At 35.8% G+C, this 16,190-nt stretch overlaps 1 protein-coding gene across 1 annotated transcript; it reads left to right on the forward strand.

Annotated features, from left to right (window-relative positions):
• Positions 1–14,303: 14,303 nt before the first annotated feature.
• On the forward strand, positions 14,304–15,458 carry LOC133258152 (low molecular weight phosphotyrosine protein phosphatase). Its single transcript, XM_061434437.1, has one exon. The coding sequence runs from the start codon at positions 14,305–14,307 to the stop codon at positions 14,779–14,781; it is 477 nt and encodes a 158-aa protein (XP_061290421.1). The 5' UTR covers position 14,304; the 3' UTR covers positions 14,782–15,458.
• The last annotated feature ends 732 nt before the right edge of the window (positions 15,459–16,190 follow it).

Below are 16,190 nucleotides of genomic sequence, written 5' to 3' on the forward strand. Positions count from 1 at the left end.
AATGAAATAGACCAGAATCTTGAACATGGATTTTTCCAGCCTCTGGATATGTGAGAAATAAATGATGTATAAAACACTCAGATACTTTTCTAAGTAGCCCCCACATACTAATTACCTCCAAAATATTATTTTGATTACAACACGTAAAGGGTCCCACTCATATTCAAAGAGTGGGAATTTAAGCAAGACATGAATACCAAGAGGTGGAGATCATGTGGGCTACTTTAGAGCCTGTCTACCACGATTCCTTTTTATTTTCTGTTATTCTATTATGCATGCATCCTGCTTTGGGACATAAGTCAACCTTTAGATCTATTCTCGTGTATTCCTAAGGTGCTTCCTAGGAAGCACTATTTGTTTCTGTCATTACCATACAAGTGGAAGATACTGTGTCATTTCTGAATGGCAGATTTAAAAGCCAGTGGTTGATTCACCTTGTTTTTTTCCCCACTTGCTTTGATGATTATCAAAGCATGCCACAAAACAGACTCTGTCAACCTGGATCCTGGAACAACTATGATGTGCACAGTTCTCCCATCAAACTCTATTTGACATGTAGTATGAATAAGGAAATAATTTTTATTGGGGTGAACTAAAGAGCCTCTAAGTCAAATCAAATCCCTTATGATTTTGCAGTGGAAGTGAGAAATAGATTTAAGGAACTAGATCTGATAGATGGAGTGTCTGAAGAACTGTGGACGGAGGTTTGTGACATTGTACAGGAGGCAGTGATTAAGACCATACCCAAGAAAAAGAAATGCAAAAAGGCAAAATGGTTGTCTGAGGAAGCCTTACAAATAGCTGTGAAAAGAAGAGAAGTGAAAAAGAAAGGAGAAAAGGAAAGATATATCATTTGAATGCAGAGTTCCAAACAATAGCAAGGAGAGATAAGAAAGCCTTCCTCAGTGACCAGTGCAAAGAAATAGAGGAAAACAATAGAATGCAAAAGACAAGAAACCACTCCAGGAAAATTAGAAATACCAAGGGAATATTTCAAGCAAAGATGGGCTCAATAAAGGACAGAAATGGTATGGACCTAACAGAAGCAGAATATATTAAGAAGAGGTGGCCAGCAATCCCAGTGCTGGGCATACACACTGAGGAAACCAGAACTGAAAGAGACACGTGTACCCCAATGTTCATCGCAGCACTGTTTATAATAGCCAGGACATGGAAGCAACCTAGATGTCCGTCAGCAGATGAATGGATAAGAAAGCTGTGGTACATATACACAATGGAGTATTACTCAGCCATTAAAAAGAATACATTTGAATCAGTTCTAGTGAGGTGGATGAAACTGGAGCCTGTTATACAGAGTGAAGTAAGCCAGAAACAAAAACACCAATACAGTATACTAACGCATATATATGGAATTTAGAAAGATGCTAACAATAACCCTGTATTCGAGACAACAAAAGAGACACTGATGTATAGAACAGTCTTATGGACTCTGTTGCAGAGGGAGAGGGTGGGAGGATTTGGGAGAATGGCATTGAAACATGTATAATATCATGTATGAAACGAGTTGCCAGTCCAGGTTCGATGCACGATACTGGATGCTTGGGGCTAGTGCACTGCAACAACCCAGAGGTATGGTATGGGGAGGGAGGAGGGAGGAGGGTTCAGGATGGGGAACACATGTATACCTGTGGTGGATTCATTTTGATATTTGGCAAAACTAATACAATTTGTAAAGTTTAAAAATAAAATAAAATTTTAAAAAAATTAAAAAAAGAGAGAAAAAAAAAGAAAGTTAGAAGAAGAAAAAAAAAAAGAATACACAGAAAAACTGTACAAAAAGGGTCTTCACAACTCAGATAATCACGATGGTGTGATCACTCACCTAGAGCCAGACATCCTGGAATGTGAAGTCAAGTGGGCTTTAAGAAGCATCACTATGAGCAAAGCTAGCGGAGGTGATGGAATTCCAGTTGAGCTATTTCAAATCATGAAAAATGATGCTGTGAAAGTGCTGCACTCAATATGCCAGCAAATTTGGAAATCTCAGTAGTGGTCACAGGACTGGAAAAATCAGTTTTCACTCCAATCCTAAAGAAAAGCAATGCCAAAGAGTGCTCAAACTACCGTACAATTGCACTCATCTCACATGCTAGTAAAATAATGCTCAAAATTCTCCAAGCCAGGCTTCAACAATACGTGAACTGAGAACTTCCAGATGTTCAAGCTGTATTTAGAAAAGGCAGAAAACCAGAGATCAAATTGCCAACATCTGTTGGATTATCAAAAAAGCAAGAGAGTTCCAGAAAAACATCTACATCTGCTTTATTGACTATGCCAAAGCCTTTGGTTGTGTGGATCACAATAAACTGTGGAAAATTCTGAAAGAGATGGGAATACCAGACCACCTGACCTGCCTTCTGAGAAACTTGTATGCAGATCAGGAAGCAACAGTTAGAACTGGACATGGAACAACAGACTGGTTCCAAATAGGAAGAGGAGTAGGTCAAGGCTGTGTATTGTCACCCTGTTTATTTAACTTATATGCAGAGTACATCATGAGAAATGCTGGGCTGGATGAAGCAAAAGCTGGAATCAAGATTGCCAGGAGAAATATCAATAAGCTCAGATACGCAGATGACACCACCCTTATGGCAGAAAATGAAAAGAACTAAAGAGCCTCTTGATGAGAGTGAAAGAGGAGAGGGAAAAAGTTGCCTTAAAGCTCAACATTCAGGAAACTAAGATCATGGTATCTGGTCCCATCACCTCATGGCAAATAGATGGGAAAGCAATGGAAACAGTGAGAGACTTTTTTTTTTTTTTTTTTTTTGGGAGAGGGGGTGTGGTTTCCAAAATCACTGCAGATGGTGACTTCAGCCATGAAATTAAAAGACACTTGCTCCTGGGAAGAAATGTTATGACCAAGCTAGACAGCATACTGAAAAAGTAGAGACATTACTTTGCCAACAATGGTCTGTCTAGTCAATGCTATGGTTTTTCCAGTAGTCATGTATGGATGTGAGAGTTGGACTATAATGAAAGCTGAGCACCGCAGAATTGATGCTTTTGAAATGTGTTGTTGGAGAAGGCTCTTGAGAGTCCCTTGGATTGCAAGGAGACTGAACCAGTCCATCCTAAAGAAATTAGTCCTGAATATTCACTGGAAGGACTGATGCTGAAGCTGAAACTCCAATACTTTGGCCGCTTGATGTGAAGAACTGACTCATTTGAAAAGATCCTGATGCTGGGAAAGTTTGAAGGCCGGAGGAGAAGGGGAAGACAGAAGATGAGATAGTTGGATGGCATCACCGACTCCATGGACATGAGTTTGAGTAAACTCCAGGAGTTGGTGATGGATAGGGAGGCCTGGCATACTGCAGTCCATGGGGTCACAAAGAATCGGACACAACTTAACTACTGAACTGAACTGAGAGAAGTGAAAAAGCTGGCTTAAAATGCAACATTCAAAACACCAAGATCATGGCAGCCACTCCCATAACTTCATGGAGAAAAAGGGGAAAAAGTGGAAACAATGATAAATTTCTTGGGATTCAATATCACTGCAGATGGGGACTCCAGCTACAAAATTTAAAGAAGCTCCTTGGAAGGAAACTATGACAAACCTAGACAGCATATTAAAAAGTAGAGAAATCACTTTTTGTTGACAAGGTCCATGTAGTCAAAGCTATGGTTTTTCCAGTAGTTATGTATGGATGTGAGAGTTGTACCATAAAGAAAGCCGAGCCCCAAAGAATTTATAATTTTGAATTGTAATACTGGAGAAGACTCTTGAGAGTCCCTTTTACTGCAAAGAGATCAAACCAGTCAATCCCAAAGGAAATTCACCCTGAATATGCAATGGCAGTACTAATGCTAAAGCTGCAGCTCTAATACTTTGGCCACCTGATGTGAAGAGACGACTCATTGGAAAATACCCTGACACTGGGAAAGATTGAAGGCAAAAGGAGAAGGGGGCGGCAGATGATGGGATGGTTAGGTAACATCACCGACTCAATGGCCATGAATTTGAGCAAGCTCCAGGAGACAGTGAAAGACAGGGGAGCCTGGCTTGCTGCAGTCCATGGAGTCACAAAGAGTCAGACATCACTTTGTGACTGAACAACAACTATTAGAATGTTAGATACTTTTGTCATTGCAGTTTAAATAATATTAGTCTGATACAGAGTTTTGTACTTTTTTTTTTCATTGTTATAGATTTATTCCAGTAGATTTTAATCACAGTTGTCAAAGGAATCATCTCTGCTTTGTTCACCCCATGGCACCCAGTTTTTAATAAGTATTAGGCATATGGTAGAAATTCCCTCAACACTTACGAAATGAATGAGAAGGTTAATAAATGCATCTGACTCTGTTTCACTGATTCTTTTATATATTTGCCTCTTTTTTCTTGGGATATATCAGATATTTCATAACTTCTATCAAATTATACTGATTACTTATCCTGATGATTTCAGCATCCTCTTAACTCATTTCAAACATTAGTTTCACAGTCTCTTGATATGTATTCTAATAAAAGTGATCTGATTAAGTAACTTCTTCATATGAACACTCATAACCAGAGTCTTCTAATTGTCTTCACCTAGAATTTCTCAATCTCTCCTGCTCTCTTTCTCCTCTTTACTGTCTTATTTATTAAAAAAAAAAAAAGCTGAAACTTATACCACATTGCAAATCAACTGTACTTCAATTAAAAATAAAAATAAAAAGCTGATTAACTTGATCCTAACCTCCAATTCTTTGAGCTCTGTACTAGTTTAACAGTCCATTAACAATTATTACACCAACCCCACCATTACCGTTGCTATATTTTCCTGTGTGTTATGAACATCTCAGTCAAAAAAGCACAATATAACTCCCAGATGTCCTTCAGATTCTAAACTCCTCTCACTTTCTTTTATAACTGCACTGTAAATATGCATTTGAAAATGATCAGAGACTTTCCCCCTTCTCCTGGCTTTGAGATGTGGAATTCAATTGAGAACTCACTGGAGTGCCTTGATTAGCATCTATGTAAACTTGCAGGACCTATCTTGTATTAGGAATAGATTTTACTGTGTTCACATCTCACTTTTGACTGTGACTTTTTCAAGGATGGTTTACTATTTTTATTCATTTGTATGTGTATGTGCATTATTCATAATCCAACATGGTGGATAATACTAACAATTTATAAGTAAATATAGAAATTTAAAGTGAAATAATATTAAACACAACTATCAATAATTTATACGTGCATTTGTCCTGGAATGCAAACTACTAAAAGACATATCTTCAGAAGCTCATACTTGTTTGATAAGGCTGGATGAAACTGAGGGTGAGCTAATATTTACATTTAAGAGCCTAACTTAAAGACATGGGTCAATTTAACTTCTGTGAGCCAATTTACTCATGTATTAAACAGAAAAAGTAATGTTAAACATGCCATTCAGTTGATATAAAAATTAAATGAGATAATGCCTTGCACATACATTATGAACTGTCAAGTCCCATGCAAATACAAAGTAATAAAAGGCAAAATTTTAGCACTCCGCAGAAACCAGTTGCCTCCTGAGTGTACGTATTTTTCTAACACCTATGAATTTCCTGTCATCCTCTCTTGCTGCTGAATGGAAGATATAAATAATAGACACTAAAAGTCTTTGTCCCTGAATTTTGAAAGTCTGTAGGTAGAATTTTTAAAAAAATGTATACAGAAAACAAAATATGACAGGATAATTTTATGTTCTTTAATACCGGCATCAAAAATATGTCAGGAAAAACAAGCTTATGAAAATATGCCTGTAAGTTCAAAAGGGTGGTTATTTAATACTATATTTTGGAGAATTTGTATAAAAATAGCTCATTTGTGAGAAACTGTAATCCCTCTTATGTTACAAAAGTCACAGAATCTTTATACAATGTTCTAACAAAAGTGATTTTATTTCTTAGAGCTACAAAGAACTATTTTTGCTACCTTCCTGATTACACTAAACCTCATAAAATTGTTGGTATATCTGTTTCTAACTATCCTATATTTCCAAATTTACAAAAAGAGAGAAAAATTATATCTTCTTTCAGAGGCCAAATTATCCATGTCATACAAAAGAATTTAAAAATAAATTACTGAATCTGTTGCTGATGTGAGAAAATTGCATATGGAAAATTTTATTTTGATATATTCTCACTCCAGTAATAAGACCTGCTTAAGGGTACAGGCTACCTATCTCATAGTGTCAGGAATTTTGGGTTTGTTGTGATAAATTCCCAATAGTTTTCTTTAAAATATGTTAAAGAAAATCAATTTAGGCAAATTTTAATGAGCCATATTTTAAATGATGTGTTTTATCCATACATTCATATTTGATTCACAAGTGAGAGTTTAGTAGTTTTGTAGTTTTAAAAAATCGCAGTTATGTAATATATTGTTTCTCATATTGTGGTTATAGATGAAAATATAATATCCTCACCATATTGGAATAATTCTCAGATTTCTTGTTTACCCTTTAGGGTACTACAAAATAACTAATACATGCACTCAGAGAAGGTAAGGAATATTTAAGGGAAAATGCAGTAAATCACTTCTGTTGTAACCAACTCCAGGTTGAGCTTATATAACTTTATGTTACAAGTTTAAAAGTCCCAAACTTCCTCAAAGTTTCAGTCAGTCCATATTCCCTGTGATTTTATACTTTCAAGGTACCAAAAGTTATACTGATTTTAAGATAGGTGTCCCAATAATAATGAAGGTAAAATAATTCAAAACAGTAAGTCAAGAGGCAAATACACTAATTTCTGCTTTGTCATTATCTGGTTTTGGGGGAAAAGGTTTCTGGCTTTTGCTTCAATTAAAAGTCTGTTTATGCTTCTATAGTGACCCACTCCTTGCTCTAAAATTCAACCAATACTTAGGTAATTATGAACCACAAAATCTTCTGTGGCTGTATATATGGGGGGGGTAGTTTTTAAAAACATACATCTAGTTTGATCACTATTTGTTATCAGGGAAGGTGATATACAACATAGGTGTAAAGGAGGAGAATAGAAAGGCAGAGACTTTGCAAATAGAAGTCATTGTTAAATCAAGGAATCTGGAGAAAATAATTATTGATGAACAACAACAAACTCTGTCATCTCTCTTACTTAACTGCCCTAGATAGATAAACCACAAGATCCTAAGGTATAGCCCAGGGAGCAATATTCAATATCCTGTGATAAACCATAATGGAAAAGAATATAAAAAAAAGAATGTATATATGTATATGTATAACTGAATCACTTTACTAAACAGCAGAAACTGGGACAACATTGTAAATTAACTATGCTTCAATAAAAATATAATTAATTAAAAATTAAAAGTCAATGATATTTCCTAATGGAGTTATATTGTGTATAATATAAACATTTTGTATATATGCATTAACTATATAATGTGTATACATGTACCATAAATATGTGAGTATGAGGGGGTATGTGTGTGTGTGTGTCCTTTATATGAGCTAAAGATGTTGCTACTATTTTTGTTTTGCTGTGTAGCTATTGAAATTTTAGAGTATTATTAAATATAAATATAGTAAATGAAGAATGACTTTTTATTTATATCATGATTTTTTGTTTTGAACCTCTAAAATGTTTTTAATACTGATGTGGGTACCACAGAAGATATAAAAATAATGCAAATTATGTAAGTCATGGAAACTACCCTGGGAGATTTACACTTTGTCTCCACAAATTAGGGTCTCTTGAATTAGATTATTGCATAGTAAATTATATCTAGGTTAACCATAGACATATTTAGCAACCTTAAAGATTGGCATACCTATAGTTGCAAGTGACTTTAGATAGATAGACTTGTTGAGCATTAATAAGGATTACTGAGATAATTAGCATTTCATATGCTACTTCATTAACTATAATTTGACATTAAAAAAAATATCTGAAACATGAAGACAGAGGTGAGTAGTAGCAGCACTAAGGTCACTTAGAATTTAGCCTTCATGACCTTTATTATTCTATTCTCCTAGGCACTGATCACTCTTCAGGGCTGACATTTCTTATGCAATTTATACACTACTCTAGTCTTAAGATTTATTTATTAAAGACCTTGCATTAAAACACATAAATTTTGTCTCTTTAGAAGCCAGTCAGATTGAAGAGAGCAGTTAAAGGGATAAATGTTATGTGATAAGTTTTAGAAGGCATTGTCCCTGAGAATAAATAATTTTTAAATTTATGGTTATAACTATGGTTTCCACTCAAGGTTAGGTTTTTGTCTCTCTCTCACCTTTGTAAATTCAGTTATAATTTACTAATATTAGCTAATATGAAGTGTTGTCCATGAGCATGGTTTGGAGTGATACTCTACCTGATCCATTTCCCCCAAATCATTTCTTTCTTATTTGCTTGACTGAAGATTAAGGAAACTATAAGAGCTTCTTAGTTTAAAAAAATCCAACTGAAGTTGGGAGTGAGGCTCAAGATAACCTGCATTGTTATCTTTGAGAGGGGCAATGCATAATGGATGATAAGTACTTATATTGCCATTTTCATATGTTTAAGTCTATTTTCCAGCAAATCCAAACTGGCCAGTACAGCGTTTTCAGAAGGGGATGAATAAACAAAAAAGTAAAGCAAAACAGATTCAGAGAAATGAGAGCCAGCATATTAAGGTTGTATACTCTTTATTGTTCTCTGAGTAAATCTTTTATTTATTTTATTTTTTTTTTGTATTTCTATATTATTTATTTTTTAATTATTTTATTTTTAACTTTACAATATTGTATTGGTTTTGCCATATATCAACATGAATCCGCCACAGGTATACACGTGTTCCCCATCCTGAACCCTCCTCCCTCCTCCCTCCCCATACCATCCCTCTGGGTCGTCCCAGTGCACCAGCCCCAAGCATCCAGTATCGTGCATCGAACCTGGACTGGTGACTCGTTTCATATATGATATTATACATGTTTCAATGCCATTCTCCCAAATCATCCCACCCTCTCCCACAGAGTCCAAAAGACTGTTCTATACATCAGTGTCTCTTTTGCTGTCTCGAATACAGGGTTATTGTTACCATCTTTCTAAATTCCATATATATGCGTTAGTATACTGTATTGGTGTTTTTCTTTCTGGCTTACTTCACTGTGTATAATAGGCTCCAGTTTCAAAAAGGAGTAAATATTTCATCATGGAAATCTTTTGGAAATGATCTACTCTTCCGTAAGTCCAGTGATTTTTAAAAGTCATTTTAGAGTTAAAAAATGTATTTTCTCTTTCTTATGTATGCAAAATAGTACTAATTGTATTAATTTACAAACAATCAAATCAAATCCTATATAGTTAGTTATTATGATGGTCTTATTTTTAATCATTGAGTGAACTTGTGAATATCATATATATTCACCTTTATTATAATTTTTGGAGGTTATGTGGATTTATACAATACTTTGTTCACATATTTTCTCAGAATAATTGATATTAGTCAACTGAACAGAATTAACGTTTTTTAACATTGATAAAACAAAAAAACATAATTATGACTCTAAGTAATCATCAAATGGTAACAGTTTTATTTCTTCTTTCTAAAATACATATTTGTGATGATGGCTAGAAGTGTGAATACTTTTCATAATCTTTAAATAAATAATTCTTCCTCTATTTTTGTATTTTATCAGATTGTTTCATACATAATAAGAATAGAGAAGGTTCTAACTTAAACTCACAAAACTAGAAAATGTGTAGTGAGACATCATTGTGTTCCAAGTCACACCATTGTGTTAATTAGTATCATTTCTGTAATAGGGGTCTAACTGAATTTATCTGCATAAGTGTTGTTCTACTTTACTGAAATGGAGAGAGGAAAACATTCAGGAAAGAAGAGATTAGTTTTAAGTGGAAATGTACTTTTATATTCCCTCACATAATATTAGTCATGGCTAACCATTCCCTTAATGTAGCTGATGCACTTATAGGTGGAGAATGAAGGCATATATAAAGTTATATTCCTATTGCTTTAATATTTGGTGAAATACAAGACTGGGCAACTAACTAAAAACAACCACCAATATTGGTGAGGTACTACCAATATTTCACTTGAAGTGATTTTAATTAATTTCCATTTTAAAATGACTGAAAACACAGCTGTATCACTGAACTTTATTTAAATTCCTTGCAATTTCTTTCAAAACTGAAAAAGAATGCTACTACTGCATTTAATGCATGCTACTTTCAAAAAATATTATATCTCTAAAGGGTTTTTAAAATATCTTTACTTCTAAAAATATAAATACATTAATCATTTTCCAGATCACTGGAAATATTTCTTAGGAGTCAAGTAGAAATACATCCAACATTTCTATTATCTCACAATCAGTAATATGATACTATCATATTTTTGGAGAAATTTTTCTTAATCTCTGCATGTTTTAATCTTTTCAATTTATTTTATAATGCACTTTCAGTGTTTACATTAGCAGTGTTCTCTTAAGATAGTTGACTGTAATAACACAGTATTGTCTCAAATATGATTTTTCATGTTTTATCTTTTCCAAACAACTTCTTGTGGTGGTGGTTTAATCACTAAGTTGTGTCCAACTTTTGCAAGAATACTGAAATGGGTTGCCATTTCCCTTTCCAGAGGATCTTTCCAACGGCTAGGGATCGAATCTGGGTCTCTTGCACTGCAGGCAGACTGTTCACAGACCGTTGTTCAGTCACCCAGTTGTATCCAACTATTTGCAATCCCATGGACTGCAGCATGCCCTCCCTCCCTGTCCTTCACCGTCTCCCGAAGTTTGCCCAAGTTCATGTCCTTTGCATCAGTGATGCCATCTGCCATCTAATCCTCTGATGCCCTCTTCTCCTTCTGCCCTCAATCTTTCACGGTATCAGGGACTTTTCATAGATTACAATAATTCACATTCCAGAGTTTCAGAAAGTGGAAATTTTCTTCATAATCATTCAATGACTGAATTTGGGAAGATAAGATTTCCATTCTCAGTATAATTTCCTGTGGACAGATACATAACAACTTTGTATTGAATACCAAGCCTCATTATTAATTTTCTTTAAATAATTCTGAGAATTATTATTTTCATCACATAATTCAGGACTTAAACTTCTTTGTGCTATTTCTTTGAAATATCTACAGCTATTGGAGTAAACAATTCAGCTGCAGAAACCATGGCTTGTATATTTTCTCAAGAGCCCATATTTCCTTACTAACTTCCTAGATATATAATATTTATGCTGCATAACATAAATGACTGATAGACTCTGAAGACACAGGACAAACTTCAATGCTATAGCATATAAATTAGCTTATTACACATTAGAAATTTTGAAATTATAATCATTTGAGATAGGTCATGAAAACAGCATTCTGCATTCTGCCAATTTTGGAAAATGTTGCATGAAATATATCTAATTAAGAGATTAATAATGGATAGGCTGGAGGCTTTGAGTTATTCTGTCTTAGGGAAAACTATATATTCTTCATTAATCTAGCATTTTTCAATTTATTCACATAATAACACTTTTTCTTGTAATACCTAATCACAGTAGGAAGGTTCTACAGACATTCCATCAAAAATACTAATAAACTAGTTCATCTTCACTCTTCACTGCTTTTTCCTTAAAGACAAAAAACAAGGCCCTTTTTTCAGACCTGTAATATTAATTTGCTTCTCCTTTCAGGGACAAGCCACTGATACTCTTTTCTTCACCCTATTCCTTACACTTAAAATATCTCTATTTATTTCTTCCATCTAATTTCAAATACATGCAAGATCTCTTAATGCTATACAATTTTAAAATATGTTATGATTCCAAGTTACCAATATCATTAAGTCAAATTCTTTGGCATATCAAACATTGTTTATAATCTACCTTTCTAAACTTTGCTGCCTTCCCTCATGCTCTGATATTTTAGCCACATAGCAATATCTCCCATATACATTGTAGGTTTCTCAGTTTTTTTCTCCAGTGCTGTCTCTTTCTGGAAAAAAAAATATCTTTCCCTTTTCCAGATGATTCAATACTACTCAGTCATATACTTTCTCATATTTTACTATTTCTAGAAAGCTTTCCCTAATTCTTTTTTTCTCACTGGGAATAATAATTTTTTTCTTTCTAAGTAACTTACAGTCTTTAGTACAAATCACTTTTGGTTGGTGTACAAGAGAATTATTCAAATGCCTTGTTGGTTAGACCCTCTCTGAGGGAAAATAATTATGCCATATTGTCTTGTAAAATCAACGATCATCACTTAGCTCAACATTTATTATTGTTGTTCAGTTGCTCAGTCTTTTTGACTCTTTGCAACCCCATGGACTGCAGCACACCAGGCTTCCCTGTCCTTCATCATCTCCCAGAGCTTGCTCAAGCTGATGTCCATTGAGTCAGTGATGCCATCCAACCATCTCATCTTCTGTCGTCCCCTTCTCCTCCTGCCTTCCATCTTTCCCAGCATCAGGGTCTTTTCAAGTGAGTCAGTCCTTCGCATCAGGTGACAAAAGTATTGGCATTTCAGGTTCAGCATCAGTCATTCCAAGGAATATTCAGGACTGATTTCCTTCAGGATGGACTGTTTGGATCTCCTTGCAGTCCAAGGGACTCTCAAGAGTCTTCTCCAACACCACAGTTCAAAGGCATCAATTCTTCAGTGCTCAGCTTTCTTTATAGTCCAACTCTCATATCCATACATGAAAACTGGAAAAACCATGGCTTTGAGTATATGGACCTTTGTCAGGAAAACCCTGTTGCTGTTTTTTAATATGCTGTTTAGATTTGTCATAGCTTTCCTTTCAGGGAGGAACCATGATTTCATACCATGGCTGTAGTCACCACTCACAGTGATTTTGGAGCCCAAGAAAATGAGATCTGTCACTGTTTCCATTTTTCCCCCATCTATTTAAAATTTTTAGTTTAAAGATGTTTTTTTTTTTAATATAATTTATTTATTTTAATTGGAGGTTAATTACTTTAAATATTGTATTTGTTTTGCCATACATCAACATGAATCCGCCACAGGTATACACGTGTTTCCCATCCTGAACCCCCCTCCCTCCACCCTCCCTGTACCATCCCTCTGGGTCATCTTTTTTAAAATAAAAGTAATTAATTTTTAATTTTTCTGTCTTGAAATAAAAAAGACATATTTTGTTCAATAGACTGTATTAGAAAAGAGTTAGCATTTACTCTTTTTGTGTGTGTGTGCTTTAACTTTTATGGGAGGTGCTCTTTGGACTTTCCAGGTAGCTCAGTGGTAAAGAATTTGCCTGCCAGGCAAAGACATATGTTTGATCCCTGGGTTGGGAAGATCTTATGGAGAAGGAAAAGGCAAACCACTCCCATATTCTTGCTTGGAAAAATCTATGGACAAAGCAGTCTAGTGGGCTACAGCCCATGGATGTGACTGAGACTGCACACATGCAAGACACTTTTTATTTTAGTTCATTTTTACTTCACAAAAATTAATTCAAAGTGAATCATAAACCTGAATGTAAAATGCAAAATTATAAAACTTCTAGGAGACATCATGAGGGAAAATCTAGATAACCTTGAACATGGGGATGACTTTAGATACAAACACCAAAAACAGGACCTATGAAAGAATTGACAGTCTAGACTTCAGTAAAATTAAAAAATTCATGCTCTGTAAAATATGTTGTCAAGGGAATAAGAATACAGACCACAAACTGGAAAAAATATTTGCAAAAAGGAACACATTTGAGTCAGTTCTAATGAGGTGGATGAGTCTAGAACCTATTATACAGCATGAAGTAAGTCAGAAAGTGTAAGACAATTATAGTATATTAACTCATATGTAAGGAATCTAGAAAGAAGGTGCTGATGAGCCTATTTACAGGGCAGCAAAGGAGACACAGATATAAACGGCAGACTTCTGGGGTGGGATGATTTGAGAGAGTAGCACTGAAACACATACATTACTATATGTAAAATAGACAGCAGGTGGGGATTTGCTGTATGGATCAGAGAACCCATGTGGGTGCTCTGTGACAGTTTAGAGGGGTGAGATGGGGAGAGAGGTGGGAGGGAGTTTCAAGAGATGATGTACGAAACAATCACAATATGCAAAATAATTACCCTCCAACTGAAAAAAAAGAAAAAGAAAAAGAACACATTTGATGAAGGGCTGCTCCCCAAATATACAAAAAGGAAAAAAAAAAAACACCTCTTTTAAAACTCAACAAGGAAGCAAGCAACCCAATTAAAAAATAGGCTAAATACCTTAACATCTCATCAAAGAAGACAAACACACACCAATAAGCATATGAAACGATGCTCCACATAATACATCATTAAGAAAATAAAGATGAGGGGAAGATGGCTGAGCAGGTGACCAAGTCGGTGCTGTTCGTGTGTCTGGGTAACATCTGTCGATCACCCATCGCAGAAGCGGTTTTCAGGAAACTTGTAACTGATCAAAACATTTCAGATAATTGGGTCATTGACAGTGGCGCTGTTTCTGACTGGAACGTGGGCCGGTCACCAGATCCAAGAGCTGTGAGCTGCCTAAGAAATCATGGCATTAACACAGCCCATAAAGCAAGACAGGTTACCAAAGAAGACTTTGTCACTTTTGATTATATACTATGTATGGATGAGAGCAATCTGAGAGATTTGAATAGAAAAAGTAATCAAGTTAAAAACTGCAGAGCGAAAATCGAACTGCTCGGGAGCTATGATCCACAAAAACAACTTGTCATTGAAGATCCCTATTATGGCAACGACGCCAACTTTGAGACCGTCTACCAGCAGTGCGTGCGGTGCTGCAGGGCCTTCCTGGAGAAGGTGCGCTGACCGGCCGTCCCGCTGTGGCCCAGGCTCGTCCCCCCAGGCCGTGTGTCCAGTGTCAACAGTGTCACCGTTCCGAGCCAAGGCCGCAGCCCTCTCTTCAGTTGACTCACTGTTTCCTACCTGAAAAAATAATTGTAGATGGAAATCAGTCTTTGTGTTTGGCGAAAGAGTAAATAAAAAATCTTTATGTGGGGTAAGAGTTCCTTAGACTAGCTAAACCTCCCACTATGCCCCAGTTACAAAAAGAGTGGAACAGTCGAAATAGTGGAGCAGCACAGTAGACCATCGTGAAGGGAAGTGAGACGCCCCCGGGGGCCTGCGCTGGCCCCCCGCTGTGGACGGGCCCTGCCGCACCGCCTCTCCACGGCCGGCGCCCAGCGGCGGTGAGCTGCCAGGCGCGCACTCTCAGGACAGGACGGAGCGAGGGTCGTGGGACTTCTCCTCAGCACCTTCACTCCTTCTTAGTTTGTGTCTGTGTGGTTCGTTTCATAAGGAAGTCACCTTATGTGTTCCCATTGGAACCCCTTTGCCTCTGGAAATGTAGTTATGTCCCGGAGAAGGACGTGTGTGCTGGTTTGTATTATGGTCAGCTGGGGACTGTGTCTGCTTCTACATGCGTACAATTGCCTGAATGTCAATTACAGATCACCTTGTGTGGGAAAAGTATTAAGTTGGAAAAAGCCCTTTTATGTTGGAATGCTTAAACATCAATATATTAAGTATTGTTTTGTCAGTGCCTGGTTATAGGGAAATATACATAATTTGTGCACACTTTGAAATAACTAATCTAAAATTCATATGAATATATGTCAGAAAAAATTGTTCTCAAATAAACTGGGGAAATTACAAAAATACAAAAAAAAAAAAAAGAAAATAAAGATGAAAACACCAATGGAAATAGCTGTACATTAAAATGACCAAAATCTGTACTCTGATAATGTCAAATGCTGGTGAGGATGCAGAGCAATAGGAAGTCACATTTATGAGTGGTGGGAATGCAAAATCATACTATCACTTTGGAAGACAATTTGGTGGTTTCTACTAAGCATACTCTTACTATATGACTCAGCAATCACAGTCAATGCTATTTATACAAAATAGGTGGAAATTTGTCCTTACACAAAAAAAGCTGTAGATGGATGCTTATAGTGGCTTTAGTTATAATTGCCACAACTTGGAAGCAAGCAAGATTCCCTTCAGGAGTTAAATGGATAAACAAACTCTGGTACAGCCAGACAATGAAATGCTAAAAATTAATATTATTCATTGCTATCATTTATGGCTTAAGCTTTCCAAAAGACATGAAAGAACCTTAAATACATATCACTAAGGAAAAGCAGACTTTACAGTTATATTGTACATTATAGTTTTAAGAGTGTGCATGTATCTTGTAAGTGGTAGAGGACTCATTA

This window comes from Bos javanicus, chromosome 12 (assembly GCF_032452875.1).
Source record: "Bos javanicus breed banteng chromosome 12, ARS-OSU_banteng_1.0, whole genome shotgun sequence".
In the NCBI taxonomy this organism is placed as follows: Eukaryota; Metazoa; Chordata; class Mammalia; order Artiodactyla; family Bovidae; genus Bos; species Bos javanicus.